The following is a 13132-nucleotide window of genomic DNA, read 5'->3' on the forward strand; positions in this document are numbered from 1 at the left end:
AAATTGAAATGGAACTCTTCATTCTGCCATTTCACAATATGCAAAGAACTCTTAACATATTACACTCAACCTACCACTTTGATATGCAGAATTTCAAAGCGATAGTAAATTGAAGTTAAAACTCTCAATGCCGTAAATCCTCTTAGCACTAGAAGTTAACATCAAGACTCAAAACAAAAGTAATCTGCTAGTATATAGAAAATTTGTAAATATATTATTACAAGCATTTTCTTGGATAAAGTAATATATTATTGTCATTGTTATCTCATCAAAGTTGCCTAAACAACCCCAAACAGAATTGAAACACAAAAAAATTGAATTTAATCATACAAGAAGGGGACAAAGATGCAGATGCTTTCTATTTAAAGGATGACAAGAACTTTGAAAATCTCTGCATGCAATACTCAACCAAGTAAATGCCTTGCTATATGATATGGCCATTTACACGTCTCATTGCAACATTCTTGTCCCAACCTTCCTCTCTGATGCATTCCCTACTAAGCGTGCAAACCCTTGGTCGTGCAACAGTTGCCCTCTTTTTACCTATAAATTAATGTTTGTTAGAGGCAATGAAAAACTCATTATTGCTTCAGTTTCGTGCTTTTTAACCTTGCAATTGGTGACCCTAATTAAATCAAGGACTGACATGTAAATATTGCTATACCTTTACCAATATCTTCCATATCAAACACCTTAATCGGACACTTCTTCACAAATGTTTCTGCTTCATCATCTTCAATATCTCGCAAGAATACAACCTTCAGTATCCAAATAAAAAGATCACAACCAAGCATTTACCGAAAATATGCTACACTTCAGTTTTAAGTGAAATCTGAAAACTAAAAGTCAGAAGGTAATTTCCTTAGACCAAACTGAATGTTATGAAATGATCTGTAGTCACCTTAGGAAGCACCCCGTACTTGGCTGTAGCCACAGGTGACCACTTTGCATGCGTCATACCAATGTCTTTAACAACATGAGCTTCTAGCTCAATTTCCTACAAATGCGGTAAAAAAAAATTCTCCATAAGTATATTAAACACCTTAATTGCTACCAGTCTACCACTACAAATTTGTCAACGTAGACTTTCTGTCTAACGAAGACAAATATATATTAATATTTAATTAAAAAACTAGAAAGCAGAAACAACATATTGTGGAATGAGCGAATGTACTGCATAGGACGAGTCAAAAGGTGTTGGTCCAACATTCCTAGTCAAATGGTAATCTATGTATTTTAGATCTTCATAACTTTGTAGGGGGTGCGGATATAGGCGGATAACTAATTTATGAAATAGATTTAGTATATACATAATGAATCTGTTTTTCTTTGTGCGTGGATATTTCTTAAATTTTGTTTCAATATTTTTTAATGATTTATTCTTTTCGTAAGATATATTCATTAATTTGTTTGGTTTATTATTTTATCTTGTAGTAATTGCAGAGTTACAAATTTCTGTATAATAATTTATCCTTACTGTACTGTAATGTATATCTAATTCTAGATTTTCTATGTTATTTATTATCTTGCGTTGTTCTTCTCGTAGTGAGTTTTTAAAATTATATAAACTATCACATGTACTTTTTTCTAAATTTTCTAAGGTTTCTTCTATCCATATTAATTTTTCGTTTAGATTCTCCATTATTTTTCTAATTCGATTTTTATAATTAATTTCTTTATTTAGATTATCTTGATTTTCTCTAGTTTTTCTAATATATTCTAACATCTCTTAATCTAAATAATATCCTTCTGGGTAAATTTCTTGGTATAACTGTTCTATCCAATCTATGATTTCAATTTCATAGTCTATTACTTTTTCTAATATTATTTTCTTAATGTCTATAATTTCTATATCTTTAAGTATATATAAGATTAAAACTTTAAGATAATCTAGATGATCTATCTTTTAAGATTGATTTTATTATAATATTTTGTAGTTGTTTGTTTTAGTCTTAGTAGTTCTTGCATATTTTTATTAAGAAATTCTATATATTTTATATTTTTATTTTCCATGTATTTGTGTATATTTATTTTCATCTGTTTTTCTAGTAACTGTATGTTTCTCATATCTTTTTTTAAAAATTCTATGTAATTTATCATGATAGGTATTTGTAAGAGTAGTTAGGTAGGTATGGTATATAATTTACTCTAGTCATGTAATATTCACCAAATGCTTTTTCTAATATGATTTTTCTTATATCTACTACTTTTATATCTTTAAGTGCATACAAAATAAGTATTTTAAATTTATCTACCATCACATCAGATAAATAATTATTCATTTTCATAAAATTGTTTTTTTCAAAATATTCCCTTCAACCATGTACATAACAAAATATGGTCATCTTAGATTACTATATACTAGATTATTCTTAAATAACATGTTCTTCGGTCACTATTAGCATGGTAATTTGGATACTTTTTTTCTTAAACAGTGCCTCTACTCTGGTTACTCCCCACCACGGCTTCTTGCCTCATTGGTTTCACCTTTAGGATGGCATAGTTCTTAGGGATTTTTCTCCGTTTCCACTTTGCTAATAAACTTCTTAACATATTATTCTTCGAATAATTCTACTATAAAGTAACTACTATGAATTTATTTTATCATATCATGATTGTTGGGAATTATGAATTTAGCTATTCGTAATCATAAATAAATATACCTGTTCGGGTAGTTTTGATATTTCTGAAGTTTGTTCCTCCATAGCTTTTTCCATCTAAATATGTCTGTTTTTTAATTAACTGAGCAAAATATTTGAATTGGAGAGAGTATTGCTTCAACATATGAAGGCTTGCTTTACAATGCCTTCAGTTTCCTTTATTTATAGAACGAAAAAACTTTACAAGCATCTTTACACGTTTTTTAAATGCCAACCTATAAGTCAAAAAGGCTAATACCTAGGCTAGTACCCTAAAAAGTATAGCCTTAAAAATTTCTACAAGTCTAGAAAAGTCTACATAGGCAATAATTACAATTTGTAAAGACTAAAAATCTATGCAATGAATTCAATATCTTGTCTCCGTTGATGTTGTCGTATCTACTATATCTCCATTATTACTTCTTATCTTATCTTTTCAGCTGGCATTTTGTCTTCTTGATTTTTATTCTAGATATACTTCTGGAATAATGTTATCTTCTCTATTACATCTTGAACATTGGTGATCTGGATATTTGTGTCCAATTATTTTACAATATCTTATTAGTAGTCCGTCTGAAATAAATCCTTTTTTAATTGCTCTTGCGGTAGATTATTTTTCTGGGTTGAGTAATGTCATTATCCATTGTCTGACATTTTCCATATCTGCTTGTCGTAGCTCTTTTGAATTTGAGTAAATTATTTGATGATCTCTCGAATAATAGCTCCATATTGTGTTTCCATTAGTATAATTATTTGCTAGTTCTTGGATAATCATAGCTAGTCCAATAAGTCGTTTATTTGCGTAGAAATAGGGTATCTCAATTCTGGGTATCTCCGATTGTTGTGTAATATCTTCTGGTATGATCATATCTCTGGTTAGTCCCATTTTTACAACTTGTATAACTGGTTTTATTTCGTCATATAATATCTCTGCTGGTGCAGTATAACACTTTATGTAAAATAGATTTCCTTTCGTTATCCTTTTGTAGGTGGTGAATATCTTGTGTAATTCTTCCATAGCTGTTAATTCTTTTCCGTCTTGGGTGTATATGGTGTTTAATAGTCCATAGTCAAAACAAGTTTTTACTAGGCTTGGGTTAGTTTTGGGTAGTGCAATTAGTTTGTTATATCCTTGTAATTTTTGGGTTATATAGTTGGTGTTTGGTTCTTTGATGTTTGTAGCTCTGGGTTAAGGTTTAGAAAAGTTTGAACTCTGTAGATATTTTTTTTATTTATTTCTGGGCTGTGTAGTTGTAAACTTTTTTATCTTGGTTTAGGCTATCTCGGTATGTGGTAACTTGTGGGGGTATGAACAAGTGGTCTTTTTGTGTTTTTGGTGTAAATGATTTTTTAAATATTTTATTCATATTCATGTTCTGGTATCTTGGTCGACTAACTCCTTTACTTGTACCTGCAGAAGTAGATTGATAAATGTTATGGGTTTTATGGAGTGTCCCAACGTCTCCTTCTAGCTCTGGAACTTTAATGTCTTCCGATCGACATAGCTCTACACACTGCTAAGTTAGCTGATTTGTAGCTATAGACTTCAGTTTATCTTCATTAGTCTTTAGCTTTTCTATCTCATTACCCATACTCTCCACTTTCATTGAAAGCGTAGTTAGGGTGTTAAGTATTTTTTCTAGAGTATCTTCTTCTATTATTTCAGTCTGTGTAGCTTTGTCTTGATATGTAATCTGCAATAACATTTTTGTTAGTACTGATTACTTCAATTATAAATGTGAAATTCAATATATTCAAGACTAATCTCCAAATCTCTTTGTTGTAACTAAATTTTGTATTTTCTTTGTTAACCAGCAGCGTACCTGTGTATTATCTGTTCGTACAATAAATTTGTTATATACAATATATGGCTCAAATGCTAACAAACATTTATATAATGAACATAATTCTTTCCTATTTATTTCCCATTTTATTTTTGTCTTATTATATCTGTAAACTGTTCCAATAATTTCAAATGTTCTTCTTTAGTTTTTGTATATAATAATATATCATCTATGTATACTATATAATTAGATAATTGTTTAAAATAATTATCCATAAAATGTTGATATCTACCTGGTGCATTTTTATATCCAAATGGTAATACGTTCCATTCATAAAATCCTTGTGGTACCGTAAATGCGGTTAATTCTTTAGATTCTTCTTCTAACTTTAAATGGTAAAATCCTGATTTACAATCGAATTTGCTAAAATAATTATATCCTTGTATTTGCCTTATTTTTAATATCTTATTTGGTATTGGATAATTATATGTTATATTTTTTGCATTTAAATTTCTATAGTCAATAATCATCCTACTTTTTCCTCTTTTTTGTTCACTATGTTTATTTACTATAAATGCTGGACTATTATGTTTACTATTACTTTTTTGTATATATTGTTTTTCTAATAATTCATCTATATGCATTTTAAATTCTTTTAAATCGTCAAAATTATATGTTAATGGTTTCTGGGTTATTATGCTATTTTTATCTATTAATTCAATTTTTATAGTAGTTTTATGTTTTTCCCATCCTTTTAATGGATCTTCACTATATAATTGTTCTAATTTTTTCTTAATTATTTCTATTTTATTTATTGAAAATATAGTTATTTCTGTTTTATTTATCGAAAATACTACTAGTTCTATTGTATCTTCAGTATTTTTTATATTTTCTAACTTTTGTGTAATTTTTTCACTTCCTTTTATCCAATCAGTTTTCTTTCTTATTTTATTATTAACTCTTTTTGCTCTTACTTTCTGTTTACATAGTGTTATAAACCATCAGTCTGGTCTAGTTATTATATGTGGGTATAATTTATCTAAGAATGGCATTCCTAAAAGTATATCTTTTGATGTTAGTTCATAATTATAAATTTCTTCTATTGTTAATATCTTATCCCATACTTGTATTTTTACATTCCTAGCTTTATAAGTAATTAAGCTTCCTTCATTATTAAATCCTTTAACTATTATTGGTGTTTTTAATTTATCCCATTTACTTTCTGGTAAGCAATTATATCTACATAAATTAGCTTCTGCTCCTGTATCTATCATAGGCGTATAATATCAACTGTAATATCCTTCTACTACTATCTTCATTAATACATATATTTTTATTTTATGTTAAGGCTCTTCTTAAAAATAACTTCTCTTTGTTATATGTTAAGGTTAATTGTGTATGTTCTATATTATATGGTTTTACTTGTTCTAGCCATTTTATTCCTAATATTAATCTGCTTTTTGCATTTCTTCCTTTACTTCGAATTCTATTTTTATTTTTCTAACTCCTATTATTATTTCTTTTTCTGCTATATTTTTACTATTTATTAAACTTCTTGGTAGATCTGGGTACACATCATTATCAGTTTTTATTTCTTCATTTTTTACTAGATATTTTGCTATATAATTTTCTTCTTGTCCTGTATTCAAAAGTATTAGATATTCTTTTTCATTTATATTTCCTTTTATGTAATATTGGTTTAAATTACTTATTGAATTTATTTCATAACTTGTTCTTTTTTATGAGCTTGATGATTCTGGTTTTTCATCAGCTATTCTTTTCGTTGTACTTAATCTATCATTTACTATTTCTAAATTTTCTTCTATATCTATGTCTCTATAGCTATAATCATTATAATCTATTGTTTTTACAATTTGTTCGAATGGACTTTCTATTCGTATCTTGTTAATCTTATTTTTTCCTGTTATTTTATATTTTGTTGTTAATACATATAAATTTTTGCATCTTGCTGTAAATATTTTACTTCCTGGGGTTAATTCTATTCCTGATATTTTCCAATATAATACGAGTGATTTATCTATATTTTTATCTGTTACCGCTACTGAATAATTTGCACTTATTATAAATTTAAATTTTTGGTATATTAGATTTCCTTTTACGGCAGTTATTATACTTTTTCCTATAGGTTTTATAATTCTATCATCTGCTAGATATAATTCTATTGGTGTATCTATTCCTTCTCTAAAACATGCTTTTATTAATATCTCTGTACCTCCAAGGTGTACATATTTTATTGGATCTCCTTTACTTTTTATATCATTTATCTCTTTATTAATTATTCTTTTTGTTACTAGTGGTATACTAGCTTTGCCTTTTGCATATCTGCAGTCTATTACATGTTCCTTTTGGCATACTACATAATATTCGTCATTTTTCCTAGTAAAAATATTTTTTATTGTTGGTATTTTAAATATTTTTTCTACACTTAAATCTAATTCTTTTCCTTTTATTTCATCAAATATGTTACTGTCAAATATTATTTTTTGTTCCGTTCCTTCATAATTTAAATATTCTTCCTTTGTTATTATTTTTATATCTTCTTCAGTTATTTGATTCATCTATTTCACTATCTATTTCAGTATCTGTTTCATTTTCTGAAATTTCATATATACTATCCTCACTTTCTAATTCATAATCTATATAATCTATCTGCATATATTTTATATTATCTATTTTTATTTCTGATATTTATTTATTTTTTGGATTTTTAGGTAATTTACAATCTCTAGCTAAATGGCCTATCTTTCCACAATTATAACAAGTACATTCTTTTATAGATTTCTTCTTTCTATATGGTCTTTTGTATTTATAATTTTTTACATAATATCTTTTTCTTGGTTTCTTATATTTATATTTTGATTTTTTATATTTCTTATATTTCTTATGTCTTTTTCTTTTCTTATAATATCTTTCTTCACATCCAAATTGGGGTGTTATTTTATTTTTACAACATGCTAAATTTCTTATTAATGTTTTTTCCATTTTTAATTCTTCTCTATATTTTTCACATAAGTTTCTATACCATTGTTGTAAAAATTTTATTCTTGCTTCTAACGTATCTACTATTTTTGCTTCTTCCCAACTTTTTATTATCTTTGAACTAAATGGCTCGGGTAATTTATTAAAATATAATTTTCTTATCTCTTTACTTTCTTCTATACTATATGCTCCTTTATAATAATATTCTTTAAATGCGCAAGTATATTCATCTATATAACACATATTACATATTGCTAATTTTAACATTAAATTCCTATTTGTATCTTTTTCTTCATCTTTTTCTTCTTCTATTGTTGTCATACTACCAAATTCATCTTTTATAGTTGTTTCATATTTTTTTAATAATTCTATAGGTGTTAGTTTAGTTGTTGTTGATGATGTTCCTTCTATAGGTTTATTAGTTCTTAATACTTTCTTGCTATTTTCAGTTAAATTTGAAAACCATAGTTTTACTGATCCTATTAGTGTTCTTTCTATATATTCTGGTGCATCTGTTATGTTTATATTATTATCTAATAATTGTTTTGTCATATATCCTATCCATAATTATATTATTTTTTCTGTATCTATTACACAGTTTAGGTCTAAAAAGTTATAATTTTTATTAACTATTTGTTTTGGTGTCCATTTGTTATATTCATTATAATTTTTAAACTTACTCTTATAATATATAGGTTTTCTTATTTCTGCTGTTTTAGGTATTATATTTTCATCTTCTTTTTTATCAAGAGTATTTATTTCTGTGTGGGTACTTTCTAAGTTTTCCTCATTAATTTTTTTTTCATTGATTTCTAAATTTTTTGTGTTTGTTAATATTTCTGTATATGTTTCACTATCTTCTGAATCATAATTATCTGTCTCTTCAATATCTATATTATTTATTTCTAATTCTTTGTTTCTTATTTCCAATTTTTCCTTAAATTGATTTATCTCGTTTAGTAATTTTTGTTCTCTATCTTTTTCTTCTTTTTCCTTTTGTCTTTGTTCATACAGATCTTTTAACATTTGTAGTTCTTTTTCTAATTCAGCAATCCTACTATTTTTAGTTTCTTCTATTTTTCGTATTTCTTCCGTAGTTTGTTGTTTTATTTTTTCTATTTCCTTTTTCCTATCTATTTCTTCATTTTCTCTTTCTATTCTTACCATTGCTGTCAATTTATCTTCTAATTTTAGTTCTTCTTTTTCTAACATTAGATATAAATGTTCACCTATTTTCTTATATCTTCTTCCTAGATTAGAAAATACTATTTTTATTTTTATTCCTTCATGATTTTCATATATTTTTTCATCTATTATAAATTCTTCTTTGTTCATTTTATTGTGAATAGTTCATGTTGATATATATATTCTAAACTGTCTATTTGTGATTCTAATTTTGATATTTCATCTTTTTGTGTATTTATTGAATTTTCACTAACTCCGGCAAATATATTATAATGTAGTCTTTCTATTCTTATTTTTAATTCTTTACGTTTTTCAGAAATAATTTATTTTAATTCTTTGTATTTCTGCACTTTATTCATTTAAACCTTATTTATAATTTCTTAGTGGATATCTAAATCTAATTTTATCATAATTAGGTGGTATGTGTCTTATTCTCTAGATGGATTATTAATTTCGCTTCAATACTAGATATTAAGGTAATTAGATAGGCTAATCTTTGTGGATTTTCTTTTGTTTTATTTAGACTTATATATTCTGAATAATTACTAATTAAAGAATCTTTAATTTTTCTAAAAGTTTCTCTATTTGTAAATGGTCTTCTCATAATTAATTCAATAAACATAGATAAATAATTCTAACATATCTAACATATATCTCACTGCTGTACTTTTTAAATTACTGGGCTTTGATACCATTTATAGGGGGTGCGGATATAGGCGGATAACTAATTTATGAAATAGATTGCTTATGTAATGTTTAAAGCCAAGAAAGGATACGCAAAAAAGAGTCAAAAGGTGTTGGTGCAATTTTGCCAATTTCAGTCAAAATGGTGATACAGGTATTCTAGTATAAAACTTCTGTAACAAATGGTTGTCTAGAATTACCTTCACTTAGTAATGCAAATAGCAAAAAGGATACAAAAAGCACTAGCAAAAGTGTACCTATAAGTTCATGAAATAACAAAAAAGCAAGGAGCTGGCGATCAAACAACAATAGTAATGTTCAACAATTCGAACATTTTCTCTAGTAATTTTCTTCCTTTTTCAATAATAACCATCAAACAAAGAACATACAAGACACAAAGGCTACCTGACCAGGTCCATGTTTGGCTATAATGATATCTACATCTTTGGGAGCAATTGGGTAATTCGAGAATTCTGGTAGAGTATCCTGACTACTGCTGAATGAAGTATAAGTTTTTTGTTTTGTAATCGAATATGATGCTGGACTTTCTGTTGCTAGTATCAACTCACTGCTATTGGGTAACCACTTCAGCTCACTGGACAAGACTGCAATTTAACACAGGAAGTGTAAAAAAATGATTAGACCGCATGATTAGCGGTAGTCAAATGGAGAACCACATACATAAAAGAACAGATAATTCAAAACAAAATAATGAGAAAATTTTCATGATATATAAATATTAGTAGTACCTATAAGTCGTTGGCTGCCTTTTTTACAAAGAGCATTGAGTTTGAAAACAATTGTATTCTTTTCGTTAGGGACATCATTTTCTAAAACAAATAAACAATATAATTAACTAGCATCATAATTCCCATCAAAACCAAACCATTTATTTGAGATAAAAGGGGAGGGAATTAAAACAAAACTCAATAGGAACCACTTATATGATTTTACAAGAAGATCAAATACCTGACATATACTCAAACAACCTTGGATCGACTTTAATTGGGATGAGACCAAGTTTATGAGCGAGCACTTCATCTTGGATAATGGACGTATTGTTTGCACTAAGAACTTTTCCAATAGCCATGGTTGGGAGTTGCATGACGACCAGGTAGCAAGGGAAAGAAATAAACTTCATCAACGTCTCAAATGCCAGATATAATTCATCAAGTAGAGGAATAACACAAGCCAGAACCCGCTATGAGGAATAATATATATATATGTCCCCATCAATACTAACCAACAAGTTTATATGGTTCAAACAAAATGGCATATTGATAAATAAGTAGGGATTCATCACAAAGTAGCCCAGAATCAATTTTTAACGAAATCCTAGCACGTTGCTTCAACAATAACAAAGCAAATTTTTTACCCTTCCTTGGGAGGTAGAGAGTTTTTATCTGCTAACCCTCAGCTCAAGAAAATAATCAAAGTGAAGAAACCAATACAAAATACTAAACAAGGCATAACAAAGCATTCTGAAAAAGATACAACAACTACAACAAAATAATACAATAATCAATGTACAAGGTATAATAAATAGAGACTGAAGTCAAAGTACATCTATCAATAAGCCTGGGACATCATCAAACCTGAGATCATGGCTGCACTAAACTGTTTTCATCAGTATTCGTATACGGTGAGGTCTTGTAACTCTACTTTTATTGACTTGATTCCCAAAAAGAAGGGTGCCATTAAACTTAGGGATTTAAGGCCAATAAGCCTCATCGACAGCATAAACAAAATCCTAGCAAAGATGTTAGCAGAGAGACTAAAGAAGGGTATTGGTAAGCTGGTCTCTTCTCACCAAAATGCCTTCATCAAACAAAGACAGATAATTGGTACAACTCCCATTGCAAAGGAGGTACTAGACTGAAGGATCAAATCTGGTCTTCCTGGTGAGAAATGGCTAAAAGCTAAGTTGCTCGGACTCTCCAAAAATGTTGCCACACCTGTGTCGGATCCTTCAAAATTACCCTATTGTTGGAGGATCCGACACACACCCATGACGTGTTTGAAGAGTCCGAGCAACATAGGCTAAAAGGGATAAGATACGGTATTTCTACCGTTAAATATTCAGTCTTAATAAATGAAGGTCCAGTGGGCTTTGTCTCTCCTCAAAAAAGGATCAGACAAGGTAATCCATTGTCCGTTTCCCCTTTTATATTTATTATAGCCATGGAGGTATTAAGCAAAATGATGGAGAAATCCAATCAGTTGCATTGGATCTGAGGTTTCACCGTTGATGTCAAAAACACTGGAAGCACAGTTATGATGTCTCATATTTTGTGTGATGAGGACACATGATTTTGTAAAGATGAAGTCTCAAATACAATATTTACACCTCATTTTTCTATTTTTTGTAGCCTTTTAAGGGCTCCATATAGACATGTTGAAAAGCATTATTTACTCGGTCAATAATGCCTTAATTCATTGATGAACTGGATGGAATTATGGAGAGCAATATTGGGACTTTTCCTAGCACATATTTGGGTCTTCCTCTAATGGAAAATAACAAAAGTTCTGAAATTTGGAATTGGGTTGCAGAAAAGTTTGAAAAGAGGATGAATTTATCGCAGCTTCAATACCTATCTTTAGTGGACAAGGTCACCCTTATCAGTTGTCCACTTGATAGCATACCCACTTATTTCATGTCTTTATTTCCTATCCCTAGTAAGGTACTAGAAAAATTGAATAAGATTAGGAGAAACTTCTTATGGGAAGGCAACAACAGCTCTCACAAGCTTCACCTCATAAACTGGGACAAAGTCTTGAAAAGTGTGAAAGAGGGCTGGGAGTGAGAGATCTACTAGCTCAAAATATAAGTTTATTAATAAAGAGGCTTATAAGGTAATGGCACAGAAGAACCACACTTATGGAAAGAAGTGATCAGAACAATAAATGGGGTAAAGGACAACTGGAGTACTCAGACCTCTAATGCTCCCTATGGAGTTGGGCTTTGGAATTTATTAGCAAGCTAGGAAATGAAGTCTTTCATAAGATCCATTTCAAGCCAGACATTAGAGAACGTGTTAAATTTTGGGAAGACAAATGGCTTGGAAAAAACACCTTAAAGGAAGATTATCCTAGTTTATTTATTATGGTTCATGACAAGGTCTCCGCGATTGTCCAAAATAGGAGCAACAACATTTTTGACGTACATTTTAGAACACACCTCAAGACTGGAAGGTAGAGGACTTAATGGAATTGCTAGCCAAGGTGGACGCTTCCAGAACTGATGTTGGTATTCTAGAAAGAATAAGATTGGGCAGTAATGGCAATAACTCTGTTAAGGAAATACTATAGATAGCTTGGCAACCAAGACCAGATTGTTGACTTTTAGCCTTGGAAATTGATTTGGAGAGCACTGCCTACTAAGATCATATGCGTTAATTGGTTAGGCCTCAATGATGCCAAGATTTACTTTAGATAATGTAACGCCCCGCATTTCGGGCTACAATATAGACCATGATTCCGATGCGTTGATAAATCCTGAAGCCATAAAGTTCTATGCCAATACGGCATGTTAATTATTTGTGTAGCATGTGAATCCATTCAAGCTTGAATTTAGACCATAGAGGTCCTTCAACTCAAGGACGAGTTGAAACTATTTCGATCGATTAAGTTTTAGTGGACGTTGTAAATTGTGTCAGCTTTCATCGACCATAACTCTCTGTATATGTCAAAGTAGAGAGCCTACTATGTGTCAAATGATAGGTCTTCGAGTTAGCTTTCCAACGATACCAATTTTGCTAAAATCCGACACCCGAGCAAGAAGTTATGGCCTTTTAAAGTGATATGCGTCGCCTAACCAATCGCCCATGGCCACTGGAAAGC

At 29.3% G+C, this 13132-nt stretch overlaps 1 protein-coding gene across 5 annotated transcripts; it reads right to left on the minus strand.

The window, feature by feature from the left end:
• Window positions 1-193: 193 nt before the first annotated feature.
• LOC107852183 (DNA-directed RNA polymerases I and III subunit rpac1-like) lies at window positions 194-12610 on the minus strand. Of its 5 annotated transcripts, XM_016697243.2 has the most exons (7): window positions 10888-12609; window positions 10262-10366; window positions 10042-10122; window positions 9698-9897; window positions 902-997; window positions 665-758; window positions 194-543 (listed from the first exon to the last, which is right to left on the minus strand). In XM_016697243.2, the coding sequence occupies exons 1-7, from the start codon at window positions 10895-10897 to the stop codon at window positions 425-427; spliced, it is 705 nt and encodes a 234-aa protein (XP_016552729.1). In that variant the 5' UTR covers window positions 10898-12609; the 3' UTR covers window positions 194-424. The 5 variants fall into 5 exon arrangements, with proteins under 5 accessions (XP_016552729.1, XP_047264120.1, XP_047264118.1 ...); XM_047408164.1 differs by lacking the exon at window positions 10042-10122 and having other exon boundaries at window positions 10888-12610; XM_047408162.1 differs by having other exon boundaries at window positions 10262-12610.
• Window positions 12611-13132: the final 522 nt, after the last annotated feature.

The sequence above is a fragment of the Capsicum annuum genome, chromosome 3 (genome assembly GCF_002878395.1).
Source record: "Capsicum annuum cultivar UCD-10X-F1 chromosome 3, UCD10Xv1.1, whole genome shotgun sequence".
Classification (NCBI taxonomy): Eukaryota; Viridiplantae; Streptophyta; class Magnoliopsida; order Solanales; family Solanaceae; genus Capsicum; species Capsicum annuum.